An 18434-nucleotide genomic window follows, 5' to 3' on the forward strand; every position below is an offset into this window, starting at 1 on the left:
TTGCGGGGAACCGCCGGGAGGAGCGGCAGTGATGGTTGATTCGCCGGCCAACGACGACGGGGCTTATGTTGTCTGTTGGGCTGTTCTTGTTGAATTCAAACTCAATTTCTTGTTACTATTGCTATACTATCTAAGAAACCTCATAAATCTAAAAACATTGTTATAATATGTTTTTTTCTCTTTTTCTTGCTTTTAAATATTAAAATTATTTATTTTTTATCATAATTATTTTTATATTATATTTTTTACAATATTTTTTTTTATAAATAATATTTAATTATTATAATTTTTTATTTATGTATATCGAATTTGTCACATTCAACTAATATCGAATACTATTGAAGAAAGTTATTCTAATATCCAAATTAATTCTTTTTAATTTAAAAATTTCAAATTAATTAATTATTTCTAGGTTCCATGTTCCTCGTGATCTTTTCTAACTATTTTTTGGGTAGATCCTTTTTCATGTATTTTTATCTTATTTTAGATTAATTTTGACCTCTATAAAAAATAATATAATTTATAAAAATATTTTATAAAGTATTTTTTTAAAATTATATATATATATATAATGTATCACACTTACTAGTTTAAGATAAAAGTAATAATTGATAATTTGAATTTAGACCCAAACTCTCTCTTTTTGGGTCAACTTTCCGAACCAATGCTTGATTTTCGAACAGATTTCGAATCTTGATGTTTTTGACCTAATGTATTTATTTATTAATTTAAGGTAAAAGCAATAGTGGGTAATTTGGATCCAGATCCGAACTCATCTTGTTTGAGTCAATTTTTCAAACCGTAGCTTAGTTTTAGGATAGGTTTCGAATTTTGATGTTTTGAACCTAATATATTTACTTACTGATTTAAGGTAAAAATAATAATGAATGATTCAGATCCAAACCCGAACCCGTCCTATTCGGGTCAATTTTTCATACCGTTGCCTGGTGAAAATATTTTTTTCCTTGTATTTACATTTGGGCTTTGTGCTGCCCAGCCCATCAAAGCATACCCCTCCCCTCTCTCTCTCTTCATTCACTTTTCTCCATTCTCTACCCCTCTGTTTCCTTGTCATCGTCTTCTTGTTTTCTTGATTCCTTGTTTTCTATACTCAGCCCTCTACTCAATTGAGAAAACCCATTTCATGTATGCAATTTTCTTGTGTTTTGAGGCATTATTCCTTGAAGAATTCAGCTTAGTTTCCAGCAGTTTCTTTGGGTTTCCAACAGAAGTGCCGAGAAAAGAATCAATGCATTGCCATGAAGTCTGAAGATCATTATTATGCATCTGGTATGTCTGTTGTTTCACATCCTAACAAGAAAATTTGAGATAAAAAAGAATAATCTTTCAAACGCATTTTGTTTTGTTTTTTTTTTTTGTCTTTTAATGCGTTGGGTTTACTGAAAATACTGCGATGTTTGGAAGTCTCGAGATAAATCTTTCGTCTCTTTTGTGTTGTAATTGAGGGAAGAATGCTGCTTGTGTCTGTTTTGCCTTCCTGGATAAACAATTTTGCATTAACAGGTTATTTTGCAAAGGGGAAAAGATTATTAATAGCATTTCATTTAATGTTTCATCTTTTTAATCATTAGCTCACTTTTTTCTAATTTTAGTGTTCTTTCTCCATTATCTGTGATGGGTAAATGTGTACTGGAGTTTCTTACTAACGAGCTTTGTCTATAGATGGAGATGGTAAGAATGATAATGGAAAGGTACGAGCAATCAAGTATGAAACAACTCTATGCTTATGCTTTTGGATATAAAAAAAAAAAGGTTGCATTGCATTTTCATAGTAGATGGGTTGAATCCGAAAAATACAAACAACACTATGCTTATGCATTTCGATTTAAGAAAAAGGGTTGCATTGCATTTTGATAGTAGATGAGTTAATCCAAAAAACACGAGTTCTGCTCTTGTGCATGTATCTGTATGCGATTACACACCAAAATCTTACAGCAAACAAAAGGATTTGATCTACTGTGAAAATAATGAGACGTCGATTACATGATGATTTTGAAGGGACTGAGATATTCATCACAAAAACTCTTTAGGTTTGATAAAAATGGGATTGATTGTGAGTGCTTAAGGACCTATTATCAGACTAAATGTGTACTTCTCTTTTCTTGACACTTGACACCCGACTATAACGGCATCTTGTGAGCATATAACTTGGAACTAATGAGTAGTAATCATCTCACTTAATGAGCTGTGTCCTGTTCAATCTTTTATTGTTATGACCATAATAGTAATCAATATTTTCTGCTGTTTTTGTCATGATGATCTGTTTAAATCTCCTTCAAGTATTTAGGAGTTGCCACCTTAGCTGATGCTGCATTGCTGGGGAAAAGCTTTTCTCCAGTTCCTTTCGATAATTTCCCCACATTGTCATCTGAATCACAAGTTTGGAATTAGGAATAATATTTAACAGGAGCTTAGGCTCCTAATTTTTCTTTTAGCTGTAGTGAGATACCAGTTATGTCTCACATTGATACACAGGTTCATTTACTTATCCAGTCTTTGGAATTCCCTTTCTGCATTTTGGACAGATGTACTTAATAGCAACATGGATTACTATGCAACCAACCCTGGGCCACTTGATGATACTGTTTTATATGATCAAGACAAGCATATTTCAGCTGCTGTTTGGGAGGGACAGGTGTTCATTATGCAATAAGTTTATCCTCTTCTATCTTCTTTTTTACTGGCACAGCAAATTTTCACTTGCAACATGCTATTTTTAATATTAACAGGATCGAGGCGCACTTAGATGTCATGAACACACTTCAAAGCTCGACCGTTGGTTGCTCACCGAGAAACAGATAGAATTGGTGAAGAAAGCAGGTTTTGGCTATCTGAGATTGATTCCAGCAATTAGTCTTGATAACCCACTTATTTCTGCGCTGGTTGAGAGATGGAGGAGAGAAACAAATACATTCCATATGACTGTTGGAGAAATGACAGTATCACTTGAAGATGTTGCGTACTTACTTGGGCTTCCAATTGATGGCAAACCTGTTATAGGTGTAACCTATACCGCATGTGATTCAGTATGCGTTAAGTATCTGGGTAAATCACCAGATTCTGGGCACACAAGTGGTGGGATGGTGAAGCTTAGCTGGCTGAAAGAGGCTTTCTCTGAATGTCCTGAAGATGCTTCAGTTGATGACATTGAGTGTCATACACGTGCATACCTTCTTTATCTTGTTGGCAGTACAATCTTTTCAACCACCACTGGTAACAAAGTTCCTGTTATGTATCTCCCGTTATTTGAGAATTTTGATGAGGCTGGGAAGTATGCATGGGGTGCAGCTGCATTATCTTTTTTGTACAGAGCACTTGGTAATGCCTCTCTTAGATCGCAAAGCACTATTAGCGGCTGTTTGACACTGCTGCAGGTGAATCAAAAACTAATTTTATCTCATTACACTTTGTGGTTTTTCTTTTTGCAATTACAAGGCACTTGTTGTTCCATTACAACACATTATCAAACAAACATTTAGACTCTGACACTTTATTTTCACAGTAAAAGATGCGTGAAAAACGTATTATCCGTGAATAATGCTCTTTTTTTGTAGTGCTGGAGTTACTATCACCTGAATGTTGGTCGGCCTAAACTTCATCACGACCCAATCCATGAATGTTTTCCTTTTGTCCTTAGGTGGAAAGGGAAACATAGTGGTCCAACCTCAAATCGTGATGTTGCTTTCTATCGTAAAGCTTTGGATTCCCTAAAGCCTTCTGATGTGAGTTTAAATATGTTTGTAAGAACCTTTCAGTGGCTTTTTCTCCCTTTCCTTCTGGAGCTGACAATAACCATGTTGTTTTCCATTTTTAACTGAAGGTTGATTGGTGTCCTTATGCAAATATCAGCCATACTGTTATACCAGAGAATATCTTAAATCAACTCATCCTCGGAAGATCAAAGACAATGTTGATATGTTTTGACAAGGCAGAGAGACACCTTCCAGATCGCTGCCTAAGACAGTTTGGCATGCATCAGACTGTCCCTGAAGAAGTGCAGAGATGGGAAAGGAAGACTCGTGGTGTTGATGGGGGGGTAGATCTTTCTGGGAAAATGGAATCAGAGCTTAGCGAATGGGCAAATCGTAGTTTCCATATTGTGGAAGCTGAGGAGGACCTGGACGAGGGTGAATATATGAACTGGTACTTAAGAATTACACGCAGGTTGGTAGGAAGGCCTCGACCTATCTCATCAGAGTTTCAGAGAATGGTAATAGTGCACTTAAAATAATCAGTAGGATAACTAATTTGATCTATCTTCTTTGTTTGCAAAGTTTATCTCTTTTCCTGACAGTTTTATCCATTTTTTGCTCAACTGATTTGTTCCCGGAACTCAGAATGCTGCATTGAGAGACATTGCACATGTAGCAGACACACTCTCAACACATGGGATGGATGATCAGCAAATACAATCCATAACAAGAATCAGGTTTGTTGCACATGAATGTTTGAGGGATCATGTTGGAAGCTCAACATTGGTGGTAGCCAACTCAGAAGACGATGTCGGGAAAAGCATGAGAGGGAAGGAAAGGGTTAGGAGGAGGGGTATCAGTAAGCGCAGAAGGAAAGATGACTCGGAGGAATATTATGCTGCTAGCACAAACACCCAAACCCCCGTGTATCCTTCAGCTGTCGATGTTGATCAGGGACACATGTATTATGTGCAAAACGAGGTTGATCCTCAACATCTTTGCCTTCCGGCTAATGCTGATGCTGCACTTGCAGGCATGACCTACCATGTTGATGGGGCAAGGGACGATTACACAACCGATGAAATTGATGAGCCTGAATACCAGCAAGCTGCTGAAGAAGCTGATGAAGACCAGCTCTCTCATGGACAGGAAGAAAGTCCATGTGAACCTAATGCTGGAGTTGGTGTCGTACACCAGTCCTCTCTAGAAAACAGTGAGAATGTCACACACCAGACGGACTATACTGTTACGGCTTAGGCAGTCTACTGAACTTACAATTTTGTTGGGTGACTCCTTTTTTTTTTTCCAGTTATAAAGGTGGGTACCTACTCAGATTTGTTATGACATCAATCCTGAACTGCTCAACTGCTCCAATTAATGTATAACCAGAGAGATAAATATTGTCTCTATGTTCCTACAGTTGGATTTCCAGGACAAAGTGCCAGTCTTCTGATTAGTTAAGACCATTCAGGTAGTCGGATTTTCCGAAAATTCTTACTGATCCCATGCTTCCTGGGAGTCGGATGTAATTAGTTAAGACCATTCAGGTAGTCTTCTGATTTTCCTTCTATCTTGGAGATGTCAACATTTAGGTGTCGAAGCTAAAAAAGGTTTGTGTTTGTAATGAAACTGATACTTCTGAATTCTCAAAGCCAGTATCTCGTAAATGTGTAGCTTTCTTTTAGAATGCTGTGATGATATTTTAGAGGAGCAACAAATTTGATGATTTTGCTTCTGTACCGAGTCTTAAACTGCAAAATGAAGCACGGAGCAACCTACCTGGAATGATGTTTTTCGTAGCAATGAAATCTTATGCTAATTCTCAACTATTTGAGGTGAAAATGATGATAACAAAGAGGCCAGATTCTGATGCTCAAGGCGGGATCTGTGACTGACTTGTTGTAAGAGAAACATAGCTTCATAAACTTGGGAATGCAAGTCCGGAATTTCTTTCCAACGCTCGAGGAAGACACCTGACTGGCAGATTTCAAGTTGCAAGGTTCTTCATTATGCCAGTATCCTCAGATTTTCAGGCAATAACCTATGACTAGTGGAGGAAAAGATGTTTGTTGCCTGAATTGGCTCGTTGTGGCTCGCCACACACATTTAAGTCTGCTTCTTTAGTTCTGCTTACAACAAAGAAAATAAATTGGTGAAACAACTACAATGCATATTTCTCATCAACTAGGAAGAAGTAGGATTTAAAGACTGGTTAGTGAGAACACCATAGGTTAATGGAAATGTATAAGGGAGTGGTTGCTTATGATTTTCATGGTATGCTCCCTATATGGAGATCATATTCTTGCTTTGAAAGAATATAGAGAAACTAACAAAACAAACAACAGAAGAGAAACCATTGTCATATGTTAGAAAGATTAAAGTCTACGGAACTAAATACAGAACAACTATCACAAAATGTGTTGATTTTGGACAACTCCATGCCTCTTCATCATCAAACCTTGCCGAGTTTAGGACAACCGCTAACATGCACCTTTGCGATATGCCTCCCCACCACTTGTGGAAGAAAGGACAGATTAGGACAATCCTCAACATAAAACCTTTGAAGCAAATTGAAGCTCAGAAGCCACTCAGGCAACATGGCAAAATTAGCACAATTTGCTATCCGGAAAAATTTGAGAGTCTTTGCAACATTCTTTGTAAGCCCCATTGGGAGATTGATCAACTTAGGAAGCCCCATCAGAAGCAACGACTCAAGGCACGTCAAGCCCTCTAATCCATCTCCGTCAGACAAATCAAGAACTTCGCAGTTCCAAATCCACAACTTCTCAAGTGCAGTCAGATATTTGATGTTATCTGGAAGAGAAGCTAATCTTGGGCAATCATAAATACGTAACACTCGAAGGGAATTCAGGTCCTGAAATCCTTCTGACGGTAACTGAACAAAGTCACAGTTGTAGAGCAGCAAGAACTGGAGAGATTTGAAGCTTTGGAGACTTTTCTTTGTCAGAGATATCTCCCTGCAAGTCAAATACAAGGTTTTGATGCTGACTAAACTTCTGAAATTTCCAGGCAAATCTTGAAACTTTTCACAGTTCATAAGGTTCAGTGTCTGTAAATTCACAAGCTTGCAAAACGACTTAGGAAGAGACTTCAGGTTACTGCTGTGACTCAGGTCAAGATACCTTAGTTGTTGCAAGCCACCAATAGAACTTGGTAACTCTTCAAGATCCAGTGCTTGCAATACTAAGACCCGCAGGCGTCTGAATTTCATTGCGATGCCTTGAATAAAGGTCATGTCTAAAGGTTTATTCTTGAATGTACATCTAAAAGACCTCAAATTTTTCAATCTGAATAATGTTCTGGGGGCTTCTTTTTCCGACAGATCTTCGTCATGCAAATACAGGTGACGAACTCTATCAGAGATGCTTTTAATATCAGCTTTGAAGTTTAGGCATTCATCGCCTGCCACGGATTGAGCGAGGTCGTGGACAAGGTTATGAATCCTACAAACCAATATTTCTCCATCAAAAGCTTCCACCACTTCTTGAAAGCAAAATCTTGATAAAAGTTCATTGAAGTATCGATTCCCAATATCTTCAAGTTCTCTATTCTTGCTTGTTGAACTAACCAAACCTTGAGCAATCCAAAGGTTGATGAAAACCTCCCGTGGAATTTCAAAGCCCTTGGGTAACATAGAGCAATAAGCAAAGCATTGCCTCAAATGGGGTGGTAACTTTTCATAGCTTAGCCTCAGTATAGGTAGAATATCACTCTGCTTTTGATCAATTTCCCATATATCATTATCCTTGATATGCAACCATTCTTGTTCGTCTGTATTCATATACAACAAGCCACCCAAGGTCTTGACAGCAAGTGGAACTCCACCACATTTCTTCACAATTTCCTTCGCGATTGCTACTAGATTAGGAAGCCAATTGTCAGGTCCTCTGAAAGCACATTTCAGAAATAAAGATAAGCAGTCATCATCTGACAGGCCGGCTAAATTGTATGGAGATGTCGTGCCAGTAATCAGAGCTACAGCCTTACTTCGCGTGGTGACAATGATTTTACTTCCTGTTCGACCGTTCATCAACAACTCCCTCAAATCCATCCACTTATTACGATCCTCATTCCACACATCATCCAACACAAGTAAATACTTCTTGTTGTTCAAAACACCGGCTAAACAGCTTTGCATCTGATCCATATCAAGATGGGCAAGATTCTCACCTGTTGCAGATTTTAGAATCTTCTCAACAACTTTGCCAACGCCAAAATCCTCAGAAACAGAAACCCACATTCCAAGATCAAAGCTTTGAACAACCCGGTCATCGTTGTAGGCCAGTTTAACAACTGTTGTCTTCCCAAGACCTCCTATTCCAACAACAGGAACAACTGAAACATCTTCTTCATCCTTAGAGCTCAGAAGCAACTGCACAATATTTTCTTTATCACCATCCCTACCAATGATGTCTGATGCTCTCACAAAGGAATGAGTTTGTTCCTTGACATTATTGTCTACAGGAATGAAATGGGCTTGTTCAGAAAAGTGAAATTTTGTTCTATCATCTGCAATTTCATCTAGTCTCTGCCTTAGCCTTTTTACCCTCTGGGCAATCTTGAATCTACAGGCAATGGGATTTGAACTTGAAAAGAATCTTCTCACCTTTTTTAGGATCAAAATCCCACTGTAAATCTCCACATTCCTCTGTGAAACTTGTGTTGTGAGATCATCCAGCAGATCATCAATTTCATAAACAGCATCCTTGAGCTTTTCGAGCCAGTCTCTGACTTCATGATTCTTGGCTTGCTGCCCATCTGCATCCAAGATCACAGCTCTAATGGTGGACAAAGTGTTCTGAAGCTTTTGCACCTCTGATTTCGTGTTCCAAGCTGAACTGATGTGTTCTAGTGCGATGGAAGAAAATCTGCCCAACACCCTGTCTATGATGTTGAACAAGAATGTTTCCGCCATGCTTGTCAAGATCAGAAAATGTTATCTGCAGAATTTTTCTGAAGAGAAAAGATTCAAGACTTAGGAGTGGACTTGCCAGCGTCGACTATTCTCCTAATCATTCCTTTTCTTGTCTTTCTTTTTTTTTTTTTTTTCTTTCCTTTAATTATCTTTTTTCCTATCATAGGTGAGAAATAATTAATTATGAAATGTTAGAAAACGTGTGCGAATTAATTATTTTTATATTTTTGCATAATATTAGTAGAATATTATTCAAAATAATTATATTTACACCCCTTTATGACATGTTTACACAAATAACCTCTATTTTTTATATAATTACAAAAACTATTCATCGACAATAAAAAAACAGGAATAACTTGTGCAATAATATTGATAACTTTTTAGGATGTATGTATAGTTTTTAGAAATTATGAGTGATTTTTAAGAAAATATTTTAACATTTTTAGTGAATATATGTATAATTATTCAAAAAGTATAGATAACTTTTGTAAATAAAACATGGATTAAGAGTACAGCTATAATTATTCCATATTATTACTACTACTACACAAACTTTCAAAGTATAATGTTCAATAAATAAAATTTTAGCATGTAGTACATTATCCTTTTTATAGTTCCATGTAGGATTAAATATATATATATATATATATATAAGATAATACAAAAATAGTAAATATAGAAGCTCACGATTCGCTCTCAAGTAGAGCCCAACTTTAAGGGAGTAATAAGAACCAAATTTACGTAAAAATTTAAGAAAAATAATTATAAAGTGATCAACAAGGAAAAATATTTGAAATAATAAGAACTAACTTTTGTTTGCTACCAATAAATTAACTTCCGGAGCCCATCGCATGCAATAACTTAAACCCGTTTCAATGTCTCGTAACTTCAAGACTTTGGTAAATTTATTTCAACCTGTTAAAGGGTATGATAATCCATTTTCGATAATCTTGATGGTTTGATAAGTATATATCAACCGAACATGTCTGACCATGAATTGCACTTCATCATTAGTTTTAGCCAAAAGCTGAGGTCTTATTTAAGCACCCAAGTCCTGTTGGTAGTTTCGTATTCAACAACGAACATATTAGACACCTGAACAACCAGTGCACGGAATGATCCGACCAGTAGAGCACCACGAAGAGCTGAGTAAAGTTCATGGCATGTACAGTACTGCACTTGGCTCAAATGGACTCATCTACAAACCCAGACAAGCAAAAGAGCATATAAACTCTCATCTGATGACTGCAAGTTCATTACCTTTACTGTTTACATTTCTGACCTTTAGGAGCAGCATGGCTGAATTTCATCATCATACAGTTCAATGAATAACATAATCAAATCTGATTACTCTCATCAGCATGTGTTTCAACAAGAATTTCATGCAGCTTGTCCCAGTCTGATGCTAGAAGGAGCTAAGGCAGCACACAGCAGTTTGTAGAGGCACAAGTCTGCGACAAGCTGTTCCAGATTATAAAAACTATTCTACGGTTATAATTAACATAAAATTATGCCCACAACATCAAATCTTGATCATCTATTACTGCAGCCTACAGTGCCATTCGAGCATGTTCATTAGAACAGAATAACCAATCAAAAACAACAAGAAGTCAACATATCTCAAGTATTTGCATAAAAAATCAATAACCTCAGTAAGAATAGTAGACAAATGAATGTTATAGCAAGAGAACTCACATCAGGAATTTGACATCAAGGGTCATTGAGAAATATAGTATCTTCATATAAGGACACAAGAACAATATGTGTGTGTGTGTGCGCGCATCTATCCAAACAATGGATAGAACAAACAGGACAAATTCTTACCAGAATTGCAAGGATGCATCATGCATAGACCAGAATGGTCATGTGATGCTAACACACTCATCCATAATTGACATTGAAGTTGACAACTACACACTCAAAGTTAAAGTATTGAATTATCCATTCAAATTGCCAATAAGTTCTCTATTGATAGTTAGCAATCAAGGCAAAATTTTTATGCATTAGCTCAATAGCGTACTCTTAACAACCATGCATCATGAAGAGAGCAATGTTTGAATAATTAAGCCTCATGCCACCAATTAGGATTCCTGAGCAATTTGTCACTAAATAGTCATTGCCCCCATTAACAATAGAAACCGTCAGTGCAACAAAGAATGAAAACATGGATCATAAAATCAGAAGTTATTTACTGAAATTCAATCTGGCACTTTCAACAGGAATTCAATAAGGAGACAAGAGCTCAAAGGAGGACAAGAACCACCGTGCGTTTGCAACCTTTGGCTCAGATTGCCCTTACCATTCCAAGTAATACATGGCGGCAACAAATTTTTAATGAAGTTATTTTCAGAGCCCAAAACAAAGAAACTCAGCAGAATTTCTGCAAAACAACCACTCCTCACTTATTCCTAGTAATCCAAACTTGTTCATCAACAAGTACAAAGAAAGATGGGGGCCTGAAGACATAAGTGATCATTGTAAGTGCCAATCTCAATTTTATGGCGTCTTTCGAGTGTAATTGGAATTTCTCGCTAAGAAAAAAGTGCTCTTCCCTTCCAAAAGGAAGGTGGTGTGCATTTGATCTACTGGTTCATCTATAGTTCAAGATATGTTGCTTTAGCAAGTAATTTTAGTTTCTAGATTAAAAAGATCATCTCTTTTTCAAAGAGAAAAACAAGAAATAATTAAACTTCCTCTGGCTCAACTTTGCTCTAATCATCCTTGATCAAGCACATCATTCTATCTAGGATCTTCTAACAAAGCCATATTTAGTTATCAATGATTCAAGCAACTGAAATTCAAACAAACTATCATTCATTTACTATTCACACCATCAACATAAAAGAAAAAGCTCTATAAAGCTCAACTCTTTCAAAAGGGAAACCAAAAATTAAAACACATAAAACGAAAAAGAAAAGTAAAAATTCCCTGGAGTGAACCAGAGCCTGTACAGAGTTCTGATGTACAAAATTTCATGGAATCAACCGACATGGAATGCACCGATATCTCCTGTCCGCAAGGAGCCTGCAATTTCATCAGCCACAGTCAGACAAGAAACCACCCAACCACTCAACGCCATCCATATGAACCTTGCCACCCAAAGCGTCATACTCCACCCCACAGCCATGGTCCCAAAACCCAAACTTTAATCAATTTCTCAATCTCTTCAATCAAATCCAACCAACCGCCAATTCGTTTCTTCTGATTCAAGAACACCCCATCAATTAATCGACCTCAAATATGATCAAGCAGAATCAGCCCCCTTGGTTTTCTCCCAGGTCAAACCAAGATTTTTCTCGAATCGATCAAGCAACTTCCAACGACAGCAGGTTTACAATTCCATCTCTTTTTCTTGGAACGGAATGCTGAATCAGAAACCCTAGCGGCAATTTTTCTTGACTCAACAGACTACCCATTTCAACATTTCCCCTCCTCGGCTCACAAATTCCTTCTCCCACACCATTGCGGCCGCGGCCCGTCGACAAGATTTTCCCCCAAATTGAAGAAATATGCAGTCGACCCAGAAACTCCTAAAACAGGAGAATCCGCTGCATGTCTACTCTTGTGTAGCGAGAGCTGCGAGGAAGAGGATTTTGGCTTTCTTGCGCTCGCAGACAAAGTTTAGGTAGATATTGATGACTACGGGTTTATAAATCCGATGAGTAAAGACAAAGCAGAAAGGTGTCACGACTTTGGCTGGAAACGCGACTTTAAACACTCACCGTATGATGGGCCGAGCTGATGATAACCGCTCGATTCAAGGCAAAATTGAAATTGGGATAGGGCCACTGAAATAGGGTGAACGACGGCGTTTTGAGTGAATTGGGGCTGCTCTCGCAAATTAGGAATTTGCGAGAAACACCTGCAGCTTTGCAGAAGGAAAAAAAGGACCGACAAGGAGACACACGTCAGCATCTGAACTGAGTTGGGAGGCGCGAACCTATGCTGAAGAAACAGGCACACTTGTATGGAAGTTTTTCCAGTCTTAGCTTAAGGAATTAGTCCCACTATCTTTGGTTGTGATCCTTTGAGGAATGTAAGCTTTTGAATTTCTGAACGTTGCTTAAAAACTTGTAGAAGGGATGCATTTTAGTTCTTAATGAAAATTTTAGCAAGTTCCTCTAGCTTTCTCTCATCTCTATCTTCTCTTCCCCATCCCTGTTTCTTCTTGATTTATTGTATCAAATCTGTTACATTTGGCCTCAGAGCCAACGATCCTCGGACACCTAAGAAACATAACCATGGCAGATGGAACCAGGCTGAAGGAGCTTCAAGAAGCTCAAAGAAAGACAAACCTCTTACTAGTGGACGAGATGGCAAGGAGACAGGCTGGTGAAGAACAAACACATGCACGCCTAGACCAGATAACAGAGGCACAAGATGGACTGCAATCTGCAGTTATGAATGCGGAACATACTCTTGCTACTGTGCAGCAACAACTCCAGAGTATAATGGAACAGCTGCAGCATTACAACAAGAACAAATCAATGTTAGGAGAAAGGTTGACTGCATCTATGGATAAGGGATCTTCATCTCGAATCACTGCTCACCACTTCACTGGAAATGAACAAGCAAATCAATCCAATACAGGAGGTCATAATGCTATTCATATGATGGAGTTTCCCCTCTTTAATGGGGAGGACGCATGGGCCTAGATTAGAAGATGCGCGAGGTATTTCCGAATGATATCTATATATGAAGATCATAAGGTACCTCTAGCCTCAGTCCACATGGAGGGTAGAGCTGAGCTTTGGTATGTTGTTCTATTGGCCCACTGTTAAGGATGAAGTTCACGCATGGGTTAGAGAGTGTGAAATCTGTCAAAGGTCCAAACATGACAATAATGCCTATCCTGGTTTATTACTGCACTGTCCATCCCTGATCAAGCATGGTCTTGTATTTCTATGGACTTCATTGAAGGCCTACCAAAATCGATGGTAAGAAGTCTATCTTGGTGATTGTTGACAGGTTAACTAAGTATTCCCATTTCCTCCCTCTCAAACACCCTACACTGCAACCAACATTCCAAAAGTTTTCTTTGACAATATCTATAAGCTGCATGGATTGCCTATCCGTATTGTGACTGATAGGGACAAAGTCTTCATAAGTAAATTCTGGAAAGAGCTATTTAGCTTGACTGGAGTGTCAGTTGATATGTCTTCTGCCTATCACCCTCAGAGTGATGGTCAGACTGAGAGGATTAATCAGTGTCTGGAGAATTATCTTAGGTGTGTGTGCTATCAACAACCTAAGATGGTCGCACTCTTCTCCTGGTCAATGGTCGCACTCTTCTTCTGATCAAGCCACCTGGGAGGATTAGTTTGACATTGCTGCAAAATTCCCAGTATTTGATCATTGTGAATGAGGAAAAAAAGGAGAGAATGTACACAATTAAAATTTATGGTAAGTAAATAATAAAATTAGTCAATACACAATTAAAACTCAAGAACAAATCAAATTTTTAGCAACATTTATATTTGTCTAAAATACATAATTAAAAAAATTAAATTATCTTGGTGATGTACACCGATTTGTGTATCATAAAATTGGGATAATTACACTATTTTAGGTGTAATTACACATAAATTTTTTATAATTTGAAAAATTATAGTAGTACCCCTAATGCTTGTCTTTAGATCCATGTTAAATATAATTCATTGAATTTGATTATATTAGCAAAAAAATTGAATGGACTTAATATTTGCTCTGGATTGGCTTATTATAGATCAAATAAACTTTTCTCTCACTAAACTACTTTTATACATTTTCACACGATAATGCGAATGAGGAAGTACGTTTTCACCCTTATAAGGGTAGTTTAGTCAAAAAATATTTATTTAACCTGTAATAAATTAATTGAGGATAAATGTGAATTTTTATTCTCTTTTTTTTTTTTTGCTGATATCATCCAATTCAATGAATCCTGTCTAACGAATGGGTCTATTTATTAGACGAAATAAACTTCAAGAATGTTAAATGCATTTTTTTAAACTATAAAGAATTTATATGTAATTATACTAAATATCAGGAAGGGGTGGTGTAATTATCGCCCATAAAATTCGTATTTCCAATATATTTATTTGTCACTCTATCAATTTATGCCGTCAAATAATTTGTAGTGATACTTTTACCTATCAATATTTTCACACGGTGATTTATTGCATTTTAATCTTTATATTGTATAATTATTAATTTTAGATGTATGTATATAGTTATAAATATGTGTGTTAAATTATTGACTCACATACATTATTTAGGCTGTTACTTGGAGTTAATTATTTTTTAATTATAAAAAAAAAATTATTTTATCATAATTATTTTTAAATATATAACAAAAACATGACGAGTCGCGATGAAATCGCGCGACTCGTCATTAAATATTAGCCAAAAAATGCAAAATTTCCCAAGTCGGGATTTTGTTTCCCGACTTGGGAAATTCTGCTTTTTTTTTTCGTTTAAATTATTATTATATAATTTAATTTATATATAATTAATTTTAACAATATACTAAAATCCAAAATTAATAAAATTAACATTGCATTAACTTAAAAAATTAAAATTAAGGGTACAAATGTAATAGTTATTTATTTTGTATAATTGTAAAAAATTGGGCTGTTCGGATCTGGACTACATACACGTTTTTGTAACTACATAAGGATCATCTCATGTTCCAGCTAGGACTCTTTTGGGAACTAACTCACCATCTTACCAGGTTAGTTACTATGTATCCTGCACCAAAAAGCTGAAGAATAGAGAGCAACAACAGTTTCAGCAAGGTGACAGAACAGAAATATTATTCCTAAATAGATAAAATTAGAGATCGTGGACCAACTCAAATCCCGGTACATCCCAATAATCTTCGGAATGTACAGGTTCAAATGACTTAGAATATGTATTCTTATAAGTCATTATATCGTAATAATCCTTCACCATTGATGCAGCATTAATCATGAATGCAGCGCATACCTTTTGAGCGTGACTGCAAGGTATACCAAATTGAGTCCATTTGCCGCAAGAACATTCTCGGTTCGCAATTTTGACAACATGGGTGTTGACTCCATGTCCACCGTGACGTCTTGTAACAACCGAGGCGGACTGTTGGAACTGATGGTATTTGGTGACGGTATGTTCAACAGAATTTTGATGCCAACGTGTGAACATCTTATATGCAAAATCCGTCCACAGTTGGTTGTTGGTCAACATTACAGTACTTCTTGCTAACCTCTCACGGAAATAATGGACACTTCGCTGAAACGTCATCTCAGCAATTGCTGTCAACGGTAGGCGGCGAGCCCCTTTCAATACTCCATTTATGCATTCCGACATATTTGTCGTCAGAATTCCGCATCGCCATCCACCGTCATGTGATGCTGTCCATTTTTCCTTGTCGATCCTATCTAACCACTGAAACGCCTCGAGGGACTGTTTCTTTATCTCCTCCATAGTGCGATTGAATTTTCTGATCTGATATTCAGAGCCAGCTCTCCAACAAAGATCCTTCAACACGACATTTTTGTATTTACTGTTGAAATTGGAACACACGTGCCGCAAGCAATATCGGTGCACGCCGTTAGGTGGCACGAAATCCGGACATTCACGTACAGTTCTTGTGATACCAGCATGGCGGTCAGAAATAAGGCAGATACCCCGTCGCCCTCGTATAATGTGTCTGCTCAATTGTCTAAGAAACCACTTCCAAGATAAAAGTGATTCTTCATCGACAACAGCAAAAGCAAGAGGAAGTACCTGTTGATTTCCATCCATGGCAGCAGCAATCAACATCTTGTGCTTGTACTTTGTGTATAGATGGGTCCCATCTACACTGATAAGGTTGCGACAGTGTTGGAACCCTTCAATGCACGGCTTGAACGCCCAGAATACGTACCCTATCACATATGCACTGGTTGATGTGTCGCGGGCTTTATGTTGCCATTCAACAATCGTTCCTGGATTATATTTTTGGAGAGCTCCCAAGTATTTGGGTAGCTTTTGAACGGAGCTCTCCCATGTGCCATAAACCATCTCACGTGCCATTTTCAAACTGTACCATGCCTTTTGATATGCTATATCGTATCCGGTATGGTCTTTCACAGTCTGGATGACATGCTTGATTCCGTACGACGGGTTGCATTTTACATGTCCTAACAATAAAGAAGCAACATATACTATATCTAAATTACCGTGTTCGAGGGACATTTAGTTCAATATACATGTATGGTCCCCTCCGTATTTTGTTATTGTCCACCTTCCCATTTTTGGTTTGTAAATGCCTCGCAGCTCCCATCTACACCGCCTAGCTGCAAAAAATAAAGACGAATCAGTCGAATAATTTTGTATGTTTAGACATATACGACAAAAAAATATATATATATATACCTTCGGTGGTATGCCTACACAATACTTTCCACTTGGTCTTTGAACTCTCAGGTACCCAATACTCGCGTCGGGCATGTCGTATTGAGTGATCTTTCACCGCCTCGATTAAAGCTTCTTTATTTTTGAAAAGCATTCCCACATCAAGTCTGCCTTCGTTTTTGTCATAAAATTTTGCATACCTTAAGTTCGGTACATCAATGGAATCCACTGGTACCTCCGGGAATGTTTGTTCAAAAAATGGTATGGAGCGGTAAAATGTTTCCTGAGAAGTTCGTTGTGTCGTAACCGGCTGAGAGGATGTTGACGTACCTTGTGCGACATTTTCGGCGACAACATTTATGTCAACATCTTCTATTCCATCCTCAGGTGGAATTGGATAATCCACTTCATCCGGTTCGGAAGCTGCATCTGATTCATTAGCCAGGCTGTCCGCAATAGGGTCTTCTGGCTCGGCAATGTGTTGTGCAGAAGTTGGTATAAAATGGGAGGGGGATGGAGTATGTGAGTGGGTGGGCTCTGTGTAATTAAGTTCAATATTATCGAGCCCTTGTGTGACAGACACCACATTCGGAGTATAACAATCTGTATCATAATGTGATGTGCCTGCACCAAAATCGGGGTTAGAAGTACCTGCATCGAAATTAGAGTTATAGGTACCTGTGAAATTTTCGTAGTTGGAGGATGACGGAAATCCTTGGCTCGATAACATCGCCATGTATTCCCCCCACTGTTGACTCATTTGTGAGTTGTCATCCACCAACTGCCGGGAATCGAAAGCTCCCCAACCTCGGCCAATTTGTGGAGAATCGTCGTGCTGGATTTCCACCGTTTCGACGAATATTTCCATTAGTGAAAATCCAGTTGTAGGATCAGTAAAGAATGACAATGTATCGTCATCCTTTATTGGTATCAGTGTTTCCTTAATTCGCCCTAGGTATTGGCACGAATGTTTTGCAGAAACATTCAACGAAAATCGGGAGCTATCAACACCAATTTTTTTGTAGATTTTTGAAAAAATTGATTATCAACACCAATTTTTTTGTAGATTTTTGATAAAAATTGATCATAACTGGATGAACGGGGGATCCTCATTGCTGCAATGGGCGTCTGATCATATGTAACAGACCATCCATCGCTCGATAATTCACCACCAAAATACAGAAAAATCTCAATGCGAGAAGATGAAGAAGCCATTTTGTTGCAAGTTTCTACGTAAAAATGAGGAACTATGTCTCATTACTATATCTTTCAAAATTAGAAGATATAGAAACCGCGAGGAACTACAGTTAGGGGAGTGCTGTGCTGGCATTTTTATATCGCGAATTGTGCAATGCCAGCACAAAAGGCAAAGCGGCAATTGGTGGAGCGCTGCAATTGCTACAGGTAAAATTGACTTAAAAAGTCTT

The 18434-nt window shown here is 37.6% G+C and overlaps 3 protein-coding genes across 4 annotated transcripts; 1 reads left to right on the forward strand and 2 right to left on the reverse strand.

Moving 5' to 3' along the window:
- Positions 994-5439, forward strand: LOC105162587 (protein MAIN-LIKE 2). Of its 2 annotated transcripts, XR_847857.2 has the most exons (7): positions 994-1290; positions 2547-2656; positions 2751-3395; positions 3576-3743; positions 3842-4231; positions 4359-5030; positions 5134-5439. XR_847857.2 is itself a non-coding variant. In XM_011080656.2 (6 exons), the coding sequence occupies exons 1-6, from the start codon at positions 1260-1262 to the stop codon at positions 4968-4970; spliced, it is 1956 nt and encodes a 651-aa protein (XP_011078958.1). In that variant the 5' UTR covers positions 994-1259; the 3' UTR covers positions 4971-5439. The 2 variants fall into 2 exon arrangements, 1 of the variants encoding a protein (XP_011078958.1); XM_011080656.2 differs by having other exon boundaries at positions 4359-5439.
- Positions 5945-8771, reverse strand: LOC105162589 (putative disease resistance protein RGA1). Its single transcript, XM_011080658.2, has one exon. The coding sequence runs from the start codon at positions 8647-8649 to the stop codon at positions 6166-6168; it is 2484 nt and encodes an 827-aa protein (XP_011078960.1). The 5' UTR covers positions 8650-8771; the 3' UTR covers positions 5945-6165.
- Positions 11435-12284, reverse strand: LOC105162591. The gene has a single exon (XM_011080659.2). It carries the CDS (start codon positions 11777-11779, stop codon positions 11633-11635), a length of 147 nt encoding a protein of 48 aa, XP_011078961.1. The 5' UTR covers positions 11780-12284; the 3' UTR covers positions 11435-11632.

Source organism: Sesamum indicum, linkage group LG5, assembly GCF_000512975.1.
Source record: "Sesamum indicum cultivar Zhongzhi No. 13 linkage group LG5, S_indicum_v1.0, whole genome shotgun sequence".
NCBI classification, from domain to species: Eukaryota; Viridiplantae; Streptophyta; class Magnoliopsida; order Lamiales; family Pedaliaceae; genus Sesamum; species Sesamum indicum.

Bases quoted from the DNA above. Each gene is read 5' to 3' on its own strand.
- LOC105162587 (XM_011080656.2), top strand. From the start codon at position 1,260: ATGAAGTCTGAAGATCATTATTATGCATCTG. The intron at 2,657-2,750 runs GTGTTCATTATG...TAATATTAACAG, and splicing joins CTGCTGTTTGGGAGGGACAG to GATCGAGGCGCACTTAGATG. The intron at 3,744-3,841 runs GTGAGTTTAAAT...TTTTAACTGAAG, and splicing joins ATTCCCTAAAGCCTTCTGAT to GTTGATTGGTGTCCTTATGC.
- LOC105162589 (XM_011080658.2), bottom strand. From the start codon at position 8,649: ATGGCGGAAACATTCTTGTTCAACATCATAGACAGGGTGTTGGGCAGA.
- LOC105162591 (XM_011080659.2), bottom strand. From the start codon at position 11,779: ATGGCTGTGGGGTGGAGTATGACGCTTTGGGTGGCAAGGTTCATATGG.